This window comes from Notolepis coatsorum (genome assembly GCF_963971535.1).
Source record: "Notolepis coatsorum genome assembly, chromosome: 17".
NCBI classification, from domain to species: Eukaryota; Metazoa; Chordata; class Actinopteri; order Aulopiformes; family Paralepididae; genus Notolepis; species Notolepis coatsorum.
In genome coordinates this window covers 72,327,601-72,349,508 of record NC_140181.1, presented here as the reverse complement: position 1 = coordinate 72,349,508, position 21,908 = coordinate 72,327,601, and the positions used below count along the sequence as shown (strand labels likewise).

At 44.4% G+C, this 21,908-nt stretch overlaps 1 protein-coding gene across 7 annotated transcripts in view; it reads right to left on the bottom strand.

The window, feature by feature from the left end:
- Positions 1-13,320, bottom strand: part of rbms2b (RNA binding motif, single stranded interacting protein 2b) — a 47,891-nt gene extending 34,571 nt beyond the window's left edge. For 6 of the 7 annotated variants that reach the window (XM_084334098.1, XM_084334097.1, XM_084334102.1 and 3 more), the window contains exons 1-2: positions 13,181-13,320; positions 5,599-5,774 (exon numbers count right to left, since the gene is read on the bottom strand). In XM_084334098.1, coding sequence (XP_084190224.1) covers positions 5,599-5,774; positions 13,181-13,252 — 248 coding nt within the window. In that variant the 5' untranslated portion in view covers positions 13,253-13,320. Of the gene's footprint in view, positions 1-5,598; positions 5,775-11,129; positions 11,226-13,180 lie in introns of those variants that run through there. The other variant, XM_084334100.1, reaches the window with a different exon arrangement.
- Between the last annotated feature and the right edge of the window lie 8,588 nt (positions 13,321-21,908).

The following is a 21,908-nucleotide window of genomic DNA, read 5'->3' as shown; positions in this document are numbered from 1 at the left end:
TATCGTATTTTACCGGACCTAAAACATGCTTTTGGTAACGATCGCAGTTTCGAGTAAAGACACATGTATATGGTATATACCTTTGATTTGGAAGTATTTGGAGTTTCAGGAGAGCAACCCGAACGATTTGGGCATAATGCATATAACGCGTCATATCTCGCGAAAGACTGGATTATTTTGGAAAGGGCCGATGTTTAGCATGGAATAGCACACAAACTACAGTATGTAGAAATGAACTGGTTAGTCAGTGTTGAACTATGAACAATGCCTGTCAAATGAGCCATACTATTGTCTCCATAGCTATAATACAGAACACACGATGGGTCCGCAAACATCGCTAAAATGGTAAATAACGCTGGCGCCAAGTAGAGATACTTGACAAGAGGAAGCCTTTTTTTTATCCTCTTTCTCCGATTTTTCTGTTTTCTCCCCATCCCAATTTAGTCGTTGTGCCAATTCCCCCCTCCCCTACCTGGTTGTTGTGCGCATGTTCTCCTACTGGTCGGTACAAGGGAACCCTGAAGTCATCCGCACGCTTCCTCCGACACGCGCGGCGACAGCCAGTGACTCTTTTTTCACCTGGCAGCGAGGACTCTCATTGGTGAAGTGTAACGCGTGGGAGGTCACGCTGCCTTCATCAAGTCCTGCCTCCGCTGAGCAAGCGCCCAGACCTGACCTGTAGGCAGGGACCGAAACTAGAGAGCGCCACCCGCCATTTGCGCTCAGTTTTTACGTTTGGCGCCTCCCACTGAGACGTCTGAGCGCCGTGTGACGGGCTATCAAATAGTCATGTGAAAACTGAAAATCATGATCCAATTCTTTAGCGGAGTTCTCACTCGCTGTCTCAGCCAACATGAAGCGCGCACCGCGCACTGCTGCTAGCCCCTCCCCACCTGTTTCTGTATGCCTGCATGTAAACAGAGGCTATTGCCTCCGAGTCACTGTGACGTTAGTTAGCACTGCTGCTGCTGCTAATGCCTGCATGTAAACAGAGGCTATTGCCTCACCGTGACGTTAGTCTAGTCAGTGTGGGACCTTCGTGAGATAACGTTAGCTACCGTTACAAAATGACCCAGTCAACTATTCACTTAGTTTAATACACGAGGCATTGTGTAACGTTATCCAGCCGGCTAGCTACGGATAGCTCCCGACATCAACAAATCCTCCAGCAATAGTCCAGTGCATAATACCTCCGTTGGCTAGGTAACTAGTCACTACGAAATGTCGCAGTAAACTAAATAGTTCACTGAGGCGTTGTCCCAACGCCATCCAGCAGTAGCTACAGATAGCTCTTGGCATCAATGTCCTACAACAACAACATGCGTATTCGAGTCCCTGGTTTACATCGCATGAGTGAGGGCTGCTGACTAGGGTCCAGGTGCAGCGCCGGAGAATTCTTTTGCATGCTGAATGTAGCGTTTAGGGCCCAGCTGCACCCCCGGAGAATCCTTGCTGGAGCTGGAGGCCACTCGAGTATACACACAGACAGTGGAGCTGTTTGCAGACAGCGAGGTGGCGATGTCTCGCAGATAACACAATCACAAGTATGATTATATAATATATATATTTTATTAAAAAAAAATCTATATAAAATAATAATAAAAAAAATTTGTATCAAAAAAAAGTTGGCGGGTAAGAAATATGCTTGGCGGGTAGATTCTTCCCATCTACCCGCCACTGGCCGGTGAGTCAAAAAGTTAATTTCGCTCCCTGGCTGTAGGCGTCGCTGTCCACAACGCCAGATTCCCACCCATGACTTGCCCTCCCCCTAACCCAGCCAAACGGGTTAGTATAGCGATCAGCCCAAGCCCCAAGCAATGCTGACTCCGGGAGTCGAGACCGCAGCCTCTTGCATTGGTGACGAGCGCAATCTCCGCTACGCCACCTGACCGCCAGCCAGAGGAAGCCTTTTCCACAAATATATATAATACTGTCCCGTCTCTTGGGTCTTTGGAAAGACCAGACGAGATCAGAGGAGTTTGATCATATTTACTGAGGATGGCCAGATAATGTTGATATTTTAAACATTTAAAAACATAATACATTATCATGTGATTTCTTTTGTGTGGTGTGTTACAAGAATTAATAACAAAATGATCTAAATAAATAACATTGTTGAAATTGAGAAGTTTGGACTTCTGTATTTGTATTTCTACTTCGAAATGTAATCTCAATATGGTAATATCCAAATCACGGGAGGCTGCAATATTTGCTAAAGGTGTGATTCTAAATTTTGAATTCTAAATCAAGTATTTGCGATGCTGCCTCTGGCCTACAAGTTGTCATCTACAGACAACTGTTTTCTGTAGAATAAAACGTCTTTGTTTTGTACAGAGACCCCCGCAAAAGAATAAAAAAAATTTAGACAAGAATTTCTTTATATGAAAATTTTAATACTGTAATGACACAAAATATTTGTATTCAACAAAAGAACAATCACAGTATGTTATCTTGACTGTATTGTGCAGGCCTGAAGCCGAGGTACAAATCAAATGGATTGTTCTTTTCGGAACGTGTCATTGGGGAGCAAAGTAAAAGCCATTCTGGAAGGACTTCCAGTATGTGGCGTAAAACTGTGGAATTCTCTCCAGAATGATTTAGAAGAGTTGTACGAATATCTTTCAGTTCAAGAAAACATATAAAGAAAGAACAATTAGATTTTATGAAGTTGAGGGGTAATAGCTTTTACGTATGACTATTTATTTTCGTTTTTTCCAATGTTATAAGTATTGATTGTTAAATAAGTAAGGGGCAGGCAAAATAAGACTTACTTCTCCCTGCTCCTTTTCGCTCATGGAATGTGCAAATTTATATGTGCTTTGATTATGATTTTCTTTCATGTAACTGTGCATTACTGTTCATTACCATGAATGTATCATTACCTGAAACCCCAAGTCTGCCTCTGCAATGGATGGTTAATCAATGTTTTGTTAACATGTACATGTAGCTCCTCATTATTTCCCAGGTGCTTCGTCATTATTAGTGTGGCCGCCTAAAGTAAAGCATTACCATATTCATTACTTCAAAAAGATATACAATTACAAATATGCTTGCCTGTATATTTAAATACTAGACATATCGTCACATTTCGTATATCATCCTGTGACCCCCACAAATCTCACAGTCTCCTGGGGCGTCCCAACCCCCAGTTTGGGAACCAATGCCTACATGAAGTGTATAGCGCAAAACAGCAATGATCATAGATAGAGGCCTAAAGAGGAGAGAGAAAGAGATAATATAGAGCGAGAGAAAGAGAGAGAGAGAGAGAGAGAGAGAGAATGAGCGTGAGAGAGAGAGAATGAGCGTGAGAGAGAGAGAATGAGCGTGAGAGTGGGAGACTAAACATTTTCGGTGCCTAGTTGTTGGAAAGTCTGTGCCCCTCTGTGCCAAACTGTAAGGTCTTGGTTTTCAACCCAAATGCCTGTTGGTTTTTCCATAAGACCACTGACTGATCGTTTAAAACATCGTTTATGGATGAAAAATGTGACCCTCGCCTCAGCTCTGCTCCGCCATGCATTCTATAGTGTACAGTAAAATGGGCTTTTGCACAGCCATAAAACCTTTTTATTACATTATTCTTTTATAATGTTTTTTTTGTATACATTCCCTTCTAACCATTGCCTTTTAGTGCTCTTGGCATCAACATAATCTCCCCCACAGGAGTAACAAAGTTATCTTATCGCTGTCAGCTCTTTAACACATTGAGTGCTAGCCACGAGAAATCTCGTTATTTCATGCCATGCGTTGAGTGCCAGGGACGAGAAATCTCGTTATTTAATCGTTATTGCTTTTATTAGCGATATCCATTCATTTTTCATCAATCTAGCCTCACGTTATCATTGGGACTGTCTATGAGCTCGAACAGGGAAAATACCGCCCCCTATCGTCTCCCGGATGGTAATGCACCCATTGGATTGGACTCAATGGAAATGCATGGGGGGAAAAAAACCCGGAATCCACATTTTACTTCTCAGGCATGTAACCCGAGACGATTGGATTCATTGTGGACACTCAGAGCAGCGTGGATTATCTGTTTCGAGTACCTAACGTTGGATCAATAAACGCGATCGATATTTGGAATGGCGATCAGGAATTAGAATAACCTTTTTGCAGAACATCTGATGTGAGGTAAGGAATCTATGTTACCAGTCTTGGGGTAATCAGATGTATTTTTCACATATATCTCAATGTGTCCCCTATGTGTGTGTGTGTGTGTGTGCGGCGTTAGCGCCAGGCAGGGCATAGATAATAGATTTTTCAGCCCGCTTCTCTAGCGTGCATAAGTACACATATACTATCGATAATCTAGCGTTTATTTGAAAACTATTAATAAATCAGCCGGAAAATGACAACGTGTTGTTGTTATGTGTATTCCAGTAAAGAGCTATTATTTTTTTTTTTATCTACTTTCTCCCATTTTCTATTTTTCTCCCATCCCAATTTCGTATCGTCCAATTCTACCCTCCCCTGTCTCGGACGTTGTTAGGCCATGCCTCCCACAAGCCGGCTGCAATGTGGACTAAGCCTTACATCACGTGTCCCCTCCGGTACTCGAGGAAGCAGCAGTTGCATCTTTTCACCTGCACAGCGCGATCTCTCAGCGTCGGGGGTCTGCGTTTGGAGGGCACGCCACCCCCGTCGCTTCCTGATTCTGCTGCGCAGGCGCACCAACCGACCTGTAGGAGTCACTGTCCACAACGTCCGATCCCCACCCATCAGCTTCCCACCCCCTAATACTGCCAATTGTATTAGTATGAACGACCAGCCAAGCTCGAACCCAGCGTATCCTGCATTGGTGGTGAGCGCCTTGCCCACTGCACCACCTAGTAAAGAGCTATTATCACGGATTTTTTATTTTTTTTTGTAATTTCCAAAAACGTCCGTTTTTCAAAACGGTATAAAACGGAAATGTACAGATGAAAAAACAATCTGTTTCGTACATGTTGACTGCAAGCAAGTCATTGATAGGCGACGGGCGTATTAGACACAGCCATAATATAGAATATAGAAATAGCTCTGCGAAAATCATGAAATATCGGAAAATCAGTCCAAAAAGGCTGGCATTCAAGCGATAAATCGTGCGCCCCCTGCTGGCACTCAAAGTGTTAAGATAGTATGTACAATATTAAAAGTATACAATATACTATATTCATTGATTTGTCCATCCATCCAACCCTCCATCCATCCATCCATCCAACCCTGCATCAATCCATCCATCCCCCCAACCGTCCGTCCATCCATTCATCCATCCAGCCACCCACCCACCCATTCATCCATCCATTCATCCACCTACCCATTCATCCTTCATCCCAACCGTTTGTCCATCCATTAATCCATCCAGCCACCCACTCATTCATCCATCCATCCACCTACCCATTCATCTTTCATCCATCCATTCACCCACCCACTCATCCATCCATCCACTCACCTATCCATCCTTCCAGTCATCCACCCACCTACCCACCCACCCCTCCATCCATCCTTGCATCTTTATCCACTCAGCTTCTCCACCCTGCTTCCTTCATACCGCATAGTTAGTTCAGCCATGGGGGAGATTTACAGAGGGTGCGGAGGGTGATTTGTTGCCAGGCTACTTACGGCTGACAGAGCTTGACCAGATCCTGGTCTGTGGTTCCCGGGTGGAGGCCGCGGATGTACAGGTTGGTTTTGCTCAGCTGCTCTCCCCCACTGCTGCTGCTGCTGCCATTGCTGCTGCTGGTGGTGTTGGGGCTGGGAGGGGCCATCTGATGGCTGGAGGGGGACACATACGTCGGCTGTAAGGGGGCGAGAGAAGGGTGGGATGAGGGCGAGGGTTACTGAACGGCGCTGGCGTACACACACACACCTAATAACACTGTCCTAATATTGAATTGCATCCCCTTTCGCACGAACCACGTGTCTATTGTCTCAAGGTTTAAAAATACCTTTTCAGCTCATCTTATCTCCTTCATCTCTCATTTGAGATAAAAGTGGAATTCATGGAGACAGTTGATAAGGAACCGCAGCTATCACCTGGATCCTTCGATTTTGTATGAAAGAGCAGATATTCCTAATGTTGTGTAAACTCATGTATCAAGTAGACTTTTTTTTAAACGCTCATTTAAAGGCAAGATGGATGGACGGACGCACGTGTAAAGATAGATGTGTATCTCCTGGCAGTAGGCATTTATAGGTTAGAGACAGGTCCGCACACTTCTCACGGCCGACTGACTAACTCTTAACTACGGGCTTATCTAGAGAAAATCAATTAGGAATACAATTAGCCAGATCACCAGCTACGGTGGCTGGTTAAGCTAAAGGCAATGTTGTCAATAGTGTCCTACAGACCATGGGGTCAGAGCCAAGACGTCAATAGCCTCTGAGCGGCCTTATCTGTCTTAAGTGCTTTCTAGATACTGTAGGCTCTCCCTGGTTTACTAATGGGGGGAAAATAACATAAAACATCACCAAGACCAATGATTCTTCTGAGGTCGCATCGATACTTCATGCATTTTACTGTTGCCATAAATCAAACAGTAGCTTCCGTGAGCCCCCTGCAAACGATTCCATCACGTCAATATTGAGCTGAACCCTGCTTGGGAAGGAGAATCATTAACAGTTTGAGCGGACGGCAGGCCCCACAAGTCAATGTTCACTTTCAGTCGCTGCAAAAAATAGAACACGGGAACAACTTGCTTGTTTCTAAAAGAAAGGCATCGAATGGAAGAGCAAAAGTAATTACCTTTTTCAGATTAAACCCTTGCACACCGTTCAAAGTTTCAATTCCCCCCAAGCCTATCTCCACTTGTCAGCTCTGCCATTTGCCTCTCTCTCTCTCTCTCTCTCTCTCGTTGCTGGAGGAGGAACAGTTTGATTAGTTAGGGTCACCAGTCCCAGCCTTGGGGAACAATGGGTTTGCTTGTTGGACGACGCAAGGTCACCAGTGGACCACTGGCTTATTAACAGAGAGAGAGTTGGCAAAAGACAGCTGGAATCAAGCTAATTGTGTCCTCTGTCCAGAATAGCACATACCCATTTTTGTTTTACTGTTGTTAGTGTATCTGCTCCTCCAAACTGTTCAGTGTATTTAGATTTTAATACGTTAAAGATCCCCTCCACTGAAAAACATGTTTTCCCCCCTTGGAGGCATGACTATACAGATTGTTATTTGTGCATAATTTGTCACCAGAGCGCCTTTTTCACATTCTTTCCCTGGAGAGGGAGAGCTTCTCGTTACTTCCCTGAAATCTGAGTTGCATGTGTGATCTGTGATGTCACTAATAGGTAGAACCTCTCATGGTCCAACATGTGGTAACCTGACACCTTTAGCTTCTGCAGACACAGAAAGCATGAGTAGGTATTGACATGTCTTGAAAGAATAGAAGCTGCCAACTTGGAATTCCTGGTAAATTCCATTCCATTACCAAATTGTATATTCAGATTCTTGCATTTTCAATAAAAAAAAAAGTAAAAAGTAAAAGTGTATAAATGTTGCTAAACAATCGTCAGTAGTTTATTGAACAATGTGGTGGGTAAACCATATTTATACAAATTGCTATTCAATATAGAACATTTTAGAGGCTTAAAATACATCTGAAGGGGATCTTTAACACAATGTGGCAAGTTGTTTTTGCTTTTATTCCATTTTAATAACCTATTCAAGGTCGCCGAACGGCATTGCAGATGTGCCCTCAAGAAATGTGAATTCGAGAAAGTGCAATACCGGCCAGATCCTCTTAGAGGCGCTATCGCGATAATGCAGTGTGCCCTGTGGCTGAACGGAGTATTATTTTTTTTTACTTTCAATGGAGTTTTCAGTTAGCTCGATTCTGGATGTGCAGCATGTAGCTTGGATTACGTTTTGGATTGCGGATTTCACTATGCAATAAGGGGATTTATCATCAGCCAATGGACATATCGATCTACCAGATGGCGATTGATAACGGGGAAATTCTCTGGGGGATCCAACCGGCTCATGGTAAGATCTTTTTCATGTAAATTACAGCCCGATCGAGCCTTGTTATGATACGATACGATCGGCCTATGTGGCTACTTAGACGAACACGGTTATTGGTAAATCAATAATAAGAAACGACGTCCCCCCCCCCCTTTCATGCATACATGCTTGAGGATCGTGCCGATCATATGCAGTTTGAGTTTTAACTGTAGCATCTGTATAACGGAAATGCCATTGGATATAACGTTAGTAACCATTAGCCCTTCATCTCGCCTTCCAGGAAATATACTAGACCAAATGCCGTATAACGCTTATATTCACGGCGCTATAAAATGAGAACGTATTGATGAAAAAATTATTTCTTTAATCCATTTTGAAGGGACGGTTTATGGTCCCAATTGACAATGATAATGGACAGATAACAATACTATAAAGTATAGATTTAGCTCTACAAACAGCCCCAGATTTATTAGACGCATCCCAATGGCCCCGAATGTGTTAAGGAACGTGTTAGCAAACAGGACAAAATAGTGTGCACTGTCCTGGCGGCTGGCGTCACAAGCAACAATAGAATATGAACCATCATTCAAGCAGTTTGAATGGATCTTGTCGCAAACATCCTTTTCCAAAACAACTGTCCTCCTAATTTGCAACATAGTTCAACATTCCTTCCCAGGCTGTTCTGCATCCCTGCCCGCCCAGCTGCCACACGTCTTCCATACATGTTTTGATCAACGCAGCCTTCACAACACCAACTCCCTCTCCTTCATCACACCGAGAGTGAGTAACCTCTCCTCCGTCCGTCACCGCGGCTCTCCGTTGGAGCCCATTCATCTCCATCACCTCCTCCTCCTCCACTAATCTCCCCTCTCTTCTTTAGCGTCAATAGCACATTGTTTGTTTTTCCACAATAATCACAGCCTCTCCTCCCGTGTCGCGCCTTGCCTTGCCTTTGCGCCCAGGCGGGCCTGCAAGCGGGGCCTATCGGGAGGGATGCACCTGCGAGAAGAGGCGGCCCGGGGAGAGATAGGATCTGGCTGTGGGAGAAGGCTGTGGGTCTGGGCCCGGGCCTGGGCCATTGAGGCCTGTCTAATTGGGGTCTGAGCTTGTTAGCGGAAAGCACTAATCCCTCTCATGTGCTCTCCAGTCAGAAGGTAGTGTCTCATTAAGGCCGCTCTGCTCGGCTCCTTCTGAGAAGCGGATGGCAGTGAGTCAGGTTCCACACCTACCCCCCCATCTGCCCCAGCGCCTGCCAGGGTGCCAGCTCCAGGTGTTGCTGCCACACATACAGAGCCATGCCAGTGCCAGCACAAGAACCCCCATTCATATGCATGCGTAACACACACACACACACACACCTGCGTACATTTTTAATGCTTCATTTGAATCCATCTATGATACACATGCTTACATAAGATTAAAATATTCCAGTGGTTCAATGTAAAGGTGAAGACATTTAACGATACAAATAGCATTTACTCCACTGCACACTCTGGCTGCCTATGGGAGCAGATCTGAACAAAGTGTTGCTGGTTATATGTACACACACCTGAACACATGCACTCTCATCGACAGCGACCTCGTAAATGCCGCTCATTGCCAATTTCATAATCTATGGTGACTTACTGCATACATTAGATGAGTAGCAGCGGCAGCGTTCCTCCATTTTGAGAGGTGGATATACTGTAGGTCAGAGAGTTCACCGCAGCGGGGAGTCTGAGTCGTCCCTTCGCTTGTCTCGCCGTGCGATCAGGAATCACGTTACTGCGTGTAACACTGCATCCGCAACGCTCACTCAGTCAGTCAATCAGCCTGTGCCCTAAACCTGACCCACTGGCGCCTTGATTGGTGTCCTTCCTGCTCGCTACCCTTCAGTAAACAGCCACCTACACGTTTGCTCACACCGCCATTTACATGGACCACAATGTAATGTCTGGGCATTCTTTACATTCCCAAGCAATAAACAAATGTTTATGTTTGTCTCCTGGAAGGAAGGAGTGGGTAGGAGGAGGGGGGGGGTTTATTATGAGCCAGGGTTCATGCCACAGTCAGTGGCACGTGAACCACATTCCCTGGAACATCACTAGTTCTATGGAAAAGCGGTGAATGGCATTCCCAACGACAGAGGTCAACCCTGACAAATACGGGAAATCCTTCTTGTGCCTCGACGCAATCTGCATCAGTCCTGCGAGCCCCATGAAGAACGACTTCAAAGGCACAACAGGCATTCCTCCTCACTAAAGTCTTAGTGTGACTAATTGGTCCTGGTTGGGACTCGCCTAGTGAGGTCTATTGCTCAATTGCTTCCAGCCATAGTGTGTATGGGGATCCGGGGGGAGTAGCAGCTACGCGGTCTTTACATCCCAATTACTATCACTGTTATAGTATGCTGCTGCATGAAACAAGGATATTATGAGGAATTCCTTTAGTTGTACCAGCATCATGATTGCGGTAAGTGGTTCCGACATTGTCCAGAGAGAGGCTCTCTGTGCTCCAGGCAGCGGCAGAAGACTGATGAGGTGATTACTGTTGGAGGGGGACCGGGGGTGATCCCTGTGGGGAGCACAGGTGACTCAAGGACATTTTTTCTGAGGAACAACACAGAGCTGTAAGTGTGCGGCGGGATGCGTGTGCCTTTTAATGCCGTAGTTACACCAAAAACCACAAACCTGTTGGTCGGACACATGAAAACCTTGAACATTCAAGGTGCAGGTCTCCCCAGGCCGACATAGCTTTGCTATACGGCTACAGAGATGTGAACCGTTTGTATCCGATACCAACCGTGAACTGTCACGATGTCACTGCGGGATGTGCACTATGGACTGTCATGATAACTGCCATCATTTATTTCATTCAATACATCATCCACATTTTCACATAATTGTTGCTTTCCCATCAAGCTGGGGACACAAGTCCTAGGAAAATATAAGCAGGAGATTGTTTCGCTGATTCAACCACTGATAATATGAAGAGGTAACATGGCTGAAGCATTTCCAATACCAACACATCATTGCTTTTCAGAGTGCTTTTCAGATAGGCTTAGCCTATCACACCACTGGCAACAGCATTCAAGTTATTGCTGACAATCTCAAAATCCCCCCCCAAAGTATATTTGTTGTGTTAAATAAGCAAATCCATTTGTACTGCACACAGAATATGCTGACAAAGATAAGTCTGAACTGTTGAGTCCTACCTGCTTGGTTAAAGTCACCGCAAGAGGCACCGTGGAAAAGATCATGTTTTCACAGATACAATCACTTTTATATTGTATTGTTTCTGTTACGGATGAAACGTGTCAAACTTAAAAAAAAAAAAAAAAAAAAAAAAGGCATGAAAGTCCTTAGGTGCCTCTCTGTCTTGACAGGTGAGAGAATTCCTCCTCTACTTCTCTTCTGGGTCAATCCAGTTCCAATAGGGGGGGAAAACAACCAGAAAACCCAGAAAAAAATCACCAAAATGTCCGCTTTTCAATAGGTGTGAAGCAAAGGAGAGGAGGGGGGGGGGGAGAAAGGTGCAAGCGAAACATACAAGTGTTTTACAGAGAGGGATTCAGAGGCATGATCAGGCTTCTCTTGTCCATGTGAACTGAACCACTGACAGCAACAGAGATCAAGGTATGTGAAACACAGAGAGAGAGGGGGGGGTGAATAGGGGAGGAGGAGGGAGGGCGGGGGGAGGGAGGGAGGGAGGGGGGCTTAATAGAAAGCAGAAGAAAAAGGGGGAAAAAATCTCTTAATCCTTTTTTTTCCTCCACCCTTCCCCTTGTAGTAAAAGACACAGACCAGAGGTGGCCACTTGATGTAGGATTTACAAGGTTTCCCCTCTGTGTGACTTTGGGGGCTCTAGCAATCAATGTGAAACAGAGATTTTTGTCTTTTTCTTCTTGGGGGGGGGCTTGAGCTTGCGGCCTCCTTGAAATGAGTATGTTGTTTGAATCCAGAATTCCAGGAATTCCAGGTCATTAATCTGAGCAATCGGAACCCCTGCCAACCGTGAGGCAGGGAAGGGAATAACACAGGAATAGAGAGGGAAGGTGTTGGATTTCAGTAGTGTTAAAACAATAGACCAGAAATGCTGCACTCAGTCAAGACGGGTCAGGCAGGCATCAAGTACCAAATAAACCATCCCAGAACATACACGTTTCTGCAGAGGCTATATCTGGTATAGGCTACAGTCTTCTTGACGAATCATCTCAAGAATTACATATTCTACAAATGGGAATTAAGCATTTATTATGGCATTCTACAGGGCTACTTTTCCTAAATCTGTTCGGCCTACAGAACCATTACAATGTCAACCGTATAATTCCACAATCCACACCATCATTTAATTTGTTCCCTTAACCCTTTCCCTTAACCCCACACACACAGTTATATCATATCTACCATATATATAGCTTTCAATGGCCAGTAGCCAGTGTGACATCATCATTAGAACGGTATAGGTTCTCAAAATTCGAATCAAACTGGTGTGACGTGGGCTCCCCCTGAAAGGGTTAATTATCCAAATGATATTGTGATCTGATCTGGCTATCATTTATACAAGTTCAGTAGTTGAAATGAGCTACAAATATTGCATCACTAACGCTTAATCAATTAGACCCTATATTGTTCCTGGTTGCAGTTCACATTTCGACACAATATGTGAGGCCTATATCCCATAGTTGTGACAGACCAATAGGCTACATATTTCTCTTAGCCTACTGTTTCCCTATTAGGTTTTTTTTCTTTTCATTCTGCCATGCAAACGTTTTCAGTCATCATAGTAGGACTTCAAGGGGTGGGGCATATCTGTACGCGTAAAAGAGAGGAAAAAAACTTTGCTAACTTGTGGTTTATTCAATGAAACATTATGCACAAAGGTGTAGTCGATTACACATTCACGAATTTACGTTTAAGTTCACAATAATTCGGCTTTTACAGTTTGACCAGAAGCTTTAAGGCATCTTACTCCGTGTCTATGTATAGGAAAAGCACAGCGACCGTATCTGAACAAACGAATGATAGTAATTCATAGGCAACAATGTAACGGTCCTCGTGTTCGTAAATACAATCTTACTCCGACGATAATAAACAGTTAATATTAATGTTGTAACAGCGACTAGAGTTTATATGTTGACTATGATCCACTTTCAAGGACACTGCAGCTTATATACCCGAGCAGTCTAACCGGTGAAGACCGAGATCAAATAAAACTATATAAAAAACGACTGTTCAGATAGGGTAAAATATAATATCGCTTTACCTTCTTGCTATTTCTGCTGGTATAGCCGTTGTATGGGTTGAATCCTGTCCTTGGCGGCACAGAGAGCAGCATTTTTACAGCACTATGTCCGGAGCCGAGAGCACAGCCGCGGCAGTCAGCTGACGTCAGCTAGGGACATTAGGAACAGTGGTGGTGATCGGAGTCGCTCCCGAGCTCTGTACGATAAAGAGCGCGCTTTACTAAACACTGTTGATGTCAATTCGTTTGTCAAGGATAGGCAATTTTTTACATTGGCTGTTTAAACGATGTCAATGTTATGTTATCTTGTGTCATGTTATGTCAAGTTACGTTACTGTTAAGTGTGTTTTGAATTGATTGATTGAAAATGTTATTAACAGATTGCAGGAATGGGTACTGTACAATACAGTACAGCTCAAGGCGGGGTGGGTAACTGTACATTGGATTATCGACTAAACCTACTTGGTCCCCAAGAAGAGGGTCTCGTGTATTATTGGGTTTAATAGGACATTTATTGTACATTGGAGGGGGTTGCGTTAGGACATTTACAGGGGCCAGTTTCGAATTGCAGTCTCTCGTATAGGTGTTCTTTGAGAGTGGTTTTGAAAGTGGGTAGTGATTCCAATTCCTTTACAGCTGTGGGTAGGGGGTTCCAAATTGATGTGGCATAATTGCGAAGCGTGTTGTTTGAGCCGAATCTGTTAGTTATGTTATGTTGATTCTGTTATGTTAATTCTGTTATGTTAGTTATGTTGTGTCATGTTAATTCGGTTGTGTTAATTCTGTTGTGTTATGTTGTGTTTTGTTGTGTGATGTGATGTGATGTTTATTATTAATGACTGTATCCTGACAGGCCACACTTTACCCTCAACTACTCTATATGTTTATTAGTGTATACTACTGGATCTGATAAGAACTTAAAAAAAAAATGGCAACATTATATAACAATAATATGATTAATCATCAACTCACAAAACTCGCTGTCAGTGTCAATTCAACTAAGTCTTTGGATGACTGTAATCCTATGAATGACACAAGTGTTTGTATAATCAACTGAAGTTGCTTGGCAACGGAGTCCCTTGACCATTTTGCCTTGGCTTGTGTACCCTGACTGATTAGCCCTCAAGTGTGTAGAAATCATATGCAAGTGTTCACTCAGCCATACAGTGTGGTGTGTAGGCCCACTCTCTCAACTCTAAGCTGCATAATAGGAGCTCCAAACCTCTTATCAAAAATCAGCCACACAGACAGACGGGCGTGCAGAGAACGGACCGATATATCCTCATGTTGATCTAACATGACCAGGGATTTCACTCTGATTTCATCATTACTGTCTAGTCAGACGCAGGCCGAGGGGAGAAGCTCAACTGAATTCATAATAATCTATCTCTCTCATCACACACACACCACACTATGTAAAACAATGTTTTAATTGCATTCACATTATAAAAAAGCATATATTATTCTACCATTGTCATACAGCCAATTAATATAACCCAACTTAACCCTTTCACTACCACACTACCAAAGCGTTAACCCTTTCACTGCAACAATACAGAATGTTAACCCTGCCACTGCCACACGACAAAGGGTTAACCTTTTCACAACGACGCTACAGAAGGTTAACCCTTTCACTACCACGCTACAGGTTAGTGTGGTAGTGAAAGGGTTAATCTTCTGTAGTGTGGTTGTGAAAGGGTTAATTAGCAACTTTTAGAACACAATTAGGTCACACGGAGTCATCCGCTTTCACCCCTGTGTAAAATGTGTTCAGTGTTTTGATTTGTGGAGTGTGCCAGTGTCAGAGCCAGATGGGCTGTGAGTTACATTCAGCTCAAGGACAGTTTGGAGAGTGACTCAGGCAGCAGAGCGTCAGAGCACAGCCAGCCCACACCACACCACACTGTGTGAGTTCACCACTGACGGGGAAAGTAGGGGCCCACTGGGAGTTTGGGGAGTTGGACGGATTCGACACAGATTCCTTTCGTTTCCCGAAGACATCCCGGTTTCAACAAGTTTCCCCCTGTGTGTTTCATACACAAGTGAAACAAGATCAGAGGCGATTACAGATATGCTCTGCATTTCTTTTTTTTGTTGGCTTGAGTCATTCGTTGGACTCAAACTAGAGTAAAGTTACGTTACGTAGGATGTCTCCGACTGCAGATCTTTTTTAGTCAACTAATAGTCGTAGGATTTTGTCGACTAATACATTTGTAAAATGGTGTTTCTCCGCATACAATCATGCACAACCTCTTTACACCAAACACATGCTCATCTCCCAGGAAATTAACATGAATAAATTCAAGCCATCTAAGAACAACATGGCAAATTGAGTATACCTCAAATGAAACAATGTTTTCAAACTTTGTGATATATCACAAGAAAGTACTCAACCACCTCTATGAATGAACACATGTTCATTGACCAATTGTCATGTTGGTCTTAGCTGGCTTGAATTTATTCATGTTAATTTCCTGGGAAATGAGCATGTGTATGGTAAGTGTGTTAATGTGTTTCACACTCTAAGTGATTTAGATCGACTATACAACCGCAAATACATGGGCCGTCCACAAGATTTCAATACAGAGTTCTATGGTTCTTCAGTGCAAAGGTTCAAGTAGTCGACTAATCAACAACAAGGAGGAGGGAGGCCCTATAGGTTCATATACCGAATATCACGCAGGCCACCCTGTTTTCCCTGCATCTACCCTGCGAGAGAGGCACGGTGAACTTTGTGCTTGGCTGGGGCTCTTGCCAAGGTGATGTATGGGGGAGGAGAGGAAGGGAGGGGTGTGGAGAGGAGAGGGGGTATAGGGGGTTGGGCAGGAGAACGCAGGCTGCTGGTGCATGCTCCACATTCCTCAGGTGTTGTCAGCATAGCTTGCTCAGTAATTACCTCTCTGTGAAAACATGCACAAAGACCCACTCTACTATCTCTTTTTACCTGAGATGGTTCGGCGGGGCAGAAGATGGAAGATGACAGAGATGGATGGATGTACACACGGCCGTTAGACACACACACAATGTGACTGGGACTAGTCGTTTTTCACACGAAAAATGACTGTGCCGTGAAGGAATCTGGAGAGAAGAAAAGGCAGTTCTGCAGGGCCGTGCCCAGGCCTTTTGGGGGATGGGGGCTCAGGCAGAGGGGGGGCATTTGGTAAATGGTGCATTTATATAGGGCTTTGATCAAAAGCGCTTTACATTTTTGTTCCTCACATTCACCCATTCACTCACACATTTACAACGAGGCAACCATGCAAGGAGCCAAACTGCTTGTTGGGAGCAATTAGGGGTTAAGTGTCTTGCTCAAGGACACTTCAACACACTGCCCAGGAGGAGTGGGAATTGAACTGGGAACCTCCCGATTACCAGACAACTGCTCTACCTCCCGAGCCGCTGTCGTCCCACTGTTGCATTTGGGGGGGGGGGGGCAGAGGTTCAGGCAGCAGGAGGGACCCCTGCACCTAAAAGGTTTAAAGCGGAGGGGTGGGGGTGCCGTTTTTGATATTGGGTCCCAATTTAAATGGAAATGGTGGTAAACAGAAATATACGAAAATATAACCCAGCCCATAAAAAAGAAACACATAAATGAACAGCAGGGGCAAGACGTTGTAGGGTCTCAAGCCGCCTTTGGACCCATCTGTGCACATGCCTGGCATGCTAGCAGGCCTGCTGGTGCTGTGTTCTGCATACATGCAGTACGATCACAGATGCAGAGCATGGGTGTGTGAGAGTCAAGGGTTTTTGATATATGCAGCAATCCATCTTTCCCCAAGGCTGTGGGCAGGTTGGGCAACAGTTACCAAGCAGGCTACGCTGCACAGTGCTACTGGCGTGATACAGGGTGTTTGGGCTGCTCCGGTGCAGGTGCTCAGCCTTGACACCTTACGAACACTTTAACACGCTCACACTTCATTCTAGCTGTGCCTATATAGTCAGTACAGTACTTGTGATTCTCCCCTTGCGTGTTGCTTTCCACCTACTCGTGTTAAATCAAATCGTGTTGTCATACTCTCATCGGCGACACCACTGTGAAACAGCAGTACTGTCTGTGACACTAGAAGCAGGTTCTCCTGTCTGGGAAAGTAGTGCCTCTGTAAAGACTCCCTTCCTCCCTCCTATGCCCTGCTCTGTCTCCTTGGCTGGCTTGCTAAAGCTGGGGGGATTGTGTGCAGATGTGCCTGGATAGGGGCCAGCCTCCCTGCCCTGGGAGAACATGTGGTCTGGGACTGTTTACACTGGCACTCCCTCAAACTGTCTCCCACACAGCATGCTGGCGTCTGCCTCTCCTGGATGACAATGCTCAACCCTCCTCCCCACAAAGGGGACATTCTTGGGTTGAGGTGATATCAATTATCATGCTGATTCACTCCGTTTACTAATACGGTTGTGTTAAGTGGATCACAATGAATTGGCAAAAACTGTAACGTGTGCAGAGGTGTAAAGTACTTGAGTAATTGTACTTCGTTACAATACTTAACTACTGTTTTTGGGGATTTGTACTTTACTCTAGTATTATTAGGTTTGTATACTTGTACTTTTACTCAATTACATTTCAGAGGGAAAAAATACGTACTTTTTACTCATTACATTTAAAATGCAGACCTACAAAGTACAAATCTCGCAGGTCCAACCATTTTAATTAGTATATTTGTTTCTCTGGCGGCCGAACTTAACGTTAATGTTATTAATCCTCCGGCCGCACTTTATTTAAAAACAGCCAATCAAATCCCCATCAATGGAAAATTAACCTGCCCATACCCATGCTGATTGGTGCTTGTGCAAGACTAGAAAGCGGGGATCTTTGATTAAACACCTGCTATCAGAAGAATAGACAGTCAAAAAAAGTTTTTACTTTTACTTTTTAGTACTTGCAATGAGTCTCCTGGCCATTTTCGTTTTCGTTTTTGAGGACTGCATACTTTTTTGCAAACCAAAACAACATACTTTATACTTATAGCACATGCATGAGCCTGATCTCTTTTGAAAGATGACATTCTGAAGTTTCTGATTCCAGAAGAAAATTTCACTTTTAGTGCTAACATAATAGAATAACATAGGTCTGAACTTGAGTTGTAGAAAAACTTGTTACTCAAGTTTTTCTGTAGTAGTTAGTAGTCCAGAGGTAGTATTTCCCCAGAAGGTGGTATGGCTTACAAATCCATACGGCCCCATAGCCTGAAGCCTTATGTAGTACATAAAGATCCATTCAGAAATGAGTGATTAGGAGTGATTTTGGTAAACTGTGTACAAAAGAAAAACTCAGTTTTCTCATAGACTTCAATTCATTCAGCTGTTTTTCTCTTCCTGTTTTAGCTTGTTAGTTTTGTTTTGTTTTTTAGATTCATACATCCCCACGTGGGGTATCATTGGAAAGCCACACTCATTGGCTACAACCCTCCACAATCATTTACGAGATCGGATCTAGATTGACGGAACTACTGCGCCAAGAGTCGGGAGTGGTATTTTGCACAAGCCTCAAATACCGGCATGTAACTCGAGAACCCCTGAACGGATTTTGTCGCTATCGACAGGCAACAAATAAGCCTTCAATTCGATATATATATTGTATTACAAAATATGCACACCCGAGCCACTAGGGTCGCCAAAGTGCCGGTGGGCAAATCGTCGTAAAAACTTCCCACATGCGGGACGGCGCATGCTAAGAGGTTGTAAGTACATTTAAAAGTAGAAACTTTTTAACTTTTACTCAAGTGTGTTTTTAGCCAGATACTCTTGACTTTTACTTGAGTACGATTTTGTGACCGTACCCATACTTTCACTTAATTATAATTTCTGGGTACTTTTTACACCCCTGAACGTGTGTAGTAGTGGTAGGAGGAGGACCCAAATGCAGGACACAGGCAGGCAGGAGGGAGGCAGATGGCAAAGTAAAGCCCAACACGGGGCATTTAATACAGAACTGGCGGGCAGGCAGATTACAGGCATGTAGGAACAGACCAGCACACGTAACACTGAGACAATGACCGAACAGTGAGCGACAAAGGGAATTAAATACACATGGGGAAATCAAGGCTAACAGGAGACAGCTGGGGTGATTACAAAACAAGACACAACTGGGACAGACAAGACACAAAATTAACATAGAACTGATGTACATAGACAGTGAAACTCAATGAAAAGTACTAGAAACAGGGTAGAAACAGGGAGAAAGTCACAACCATGACAGGACCCCCCCCCCACCCCCAGGGTCATCTCCTGACGTACCACAAGGTCAATCAGGATGAGTGACCCCTGCCGCGGTGGCGAAGGGCAGGGGGCAGTCCAGCAGACAGGCAGGCAAGAAGACAGGCAGTCTAGCAGACAGGCAGGCAAGAAGACAGGCAGACAAGCAGGAAAGGGACTGATGAACCCCTGGGAACATTTCTACTGCCGCTAAGAGCCAGCATCGTTCTACCTGACGGGTGGAAGGATAGAGGCTGGGGCCAAAGGGGCGCTGGACAACCGGAGCTTCGAGGAGAGGAACTGGGAAAACAGCTGCCCGGTCGGTGCTTCGAGGAGCGACACCGAAGCCGCAGATGTACCTACTCCAAAAGCTGCCAGTGGCATCCACTCGCCACCCCTAGGGCTGGCATGGAAGACACAATACCTTACTCGGGAGACGGGAAACCAGGAACTGGATAGCCATGGTACCGCTCAGTTGGAGACAAGCAGGGATCACCTTATGTGTAATGCCCTGAACAGGCTACAATATGTGCAAAATTCTGCTGCCAGGGTTCTCACCCGCACCAAGTCCTGGCACCACATCACCCCCACCCTCATCCACCTCCACTGGCTTCCAGTCAAGTCCTGCATCAATTTCAAGATCCTCCTCATCACCTACAAAGCCCTTCACTCCCTTGCCCCCGGGTACCTAGCAGACCTCCTCCATCCCTACATCCAGCCCCGGAGGCTGCGGTCCTCTGACTCTGGTCTCCTCTCCATCCCCACCACCAACATGGGGACTGTTGGTCCCAGAGCCTTCTCTGTGGCCACACCTATTCTCTGGAACTCACTCCCTCCAAACATCCGTAGTGCTACATCCCTGCACTCCTTCAAATCCCAACTCAAAACCCACCTTTTCACCAAATTTGTAAATGACTCTGCCTGATTTCCCCTTTTTTCTTTCGTTTTCTTTCTTTCTTTCCTTTTGATTATTATTTAGTTATTACGTTGTTCCCTGTCCCCCTCCCTTAGCTGTTAAGCACATTGGGTCTCCTGAAAGGCGCTATATAAATTTTAGATATTATTATTATACTGTATACTAACTTCATCAGAGCATATATTTAGCATTGTTTTATTATAAATATTAGATTAGACATTAGTTATTCGATTATATATATATATATTGTAACTATATTTATTGTAGGGCAAATATAACAGAGGGCATACATACCCTCATCTTGCACCTTGACCTTTTTACACTGCCTACTTGCCCATATGCGCATGTCCAGAGTTAATAATATTGTTTACACTGCCTATTTTTATTTTTACTTCTCCACTGTACTATAATTCTATGACCTGTATCATGTCTTCTACTACCTGTACCTCCCCTCCCCCATGCTGCTATGCCTGAATTTCCCCAAGGGGATCAATAAAGGAATATCTTATCTTATCTCATCTAATCTCATCTTATCCCTGGAAGAAGGCAGGCCGTGAGGTGTCTGGGTGATGTCCGCTAGAATAGATGATGTCTGCTGGGTCCAGTAGCGTGTTGCTTTTTAACAGCGGAGCAGTGCAAGAATGTGACAATTTGACCATGTGACCGCGGCAACGCGGGAGAGCGGCAGTGCGGAAATAGGCTGTCTCTAAGACAAACTCTAACCTTAACCAGCTCCTTAACAGCGCCTAAACTTAACCGTTCTAACCTTAACCAACTCCGAAACAATGCCTAACCTTAACCTTAACCTTAACCATGCCTAACCTTAACCATAGAAAGAATATTGCCATTCTCTAAGACAAACTCTAACCTTAACCAGCTCCTTAACAGCGCCTAAACTTAACCGTTCTAACCTTAACCAACTCCGAAACAATGCCTAACCTTAACCTTAACCATGCCTAACCTTAACCGGTGAAAGAATACACGTTAAAAAAAAAAATCACGTTAAAAAAAAAAATTTGATGGGATTCGAACTCGTCAACAACAGACCGCAGGACCGCAGGGCCGCTGCTCTGCCAGGTGAGCTGAAGCGCCGAATGAAAATCATGGCGGATTAGGGCGGTTACATAATTCCGCAAGCTCTTCCGCTCCGCGGCAGAGCGCCTGCCGCGGGGCGTGTCGCAGCCAATCAGGGATAACGCGGAAGCAAAAGCAGCACTGCTCCGCTGTTATTAAGCAATAGGCGTCCAGGTACGGTCCGCTGTGTCCAGTCTCTGTAACATGTGTAGTAGTGGTAGTAGTAGTAGGATCCAAATGCAGGACACAGACAGGCAAAGGCAGATGGCGAAGTGAAGCCCAACACAGGGCAGAGAAGGTAAAAAACTGATTTTATATGTCTGCACTTTATGTGCTCATTTCATGTCTATTCAATTCTACTACTTATTGCACTGCACTATTGCACACTTTTCTATTCTATCTTACTCTTTTTATTATTGTCTAGTTTTTAAACTGAATCAAACCATAAACAAGGTGACCTGTTGGGATGTTAGATCCTAATGTGAAAAACTGATTTTATATGTCTGCACTTTATGTGCTAATTTTATGCCTGTCTTTTTTCTGTTGTGAAGCACTTTGAGCTGCAATTTC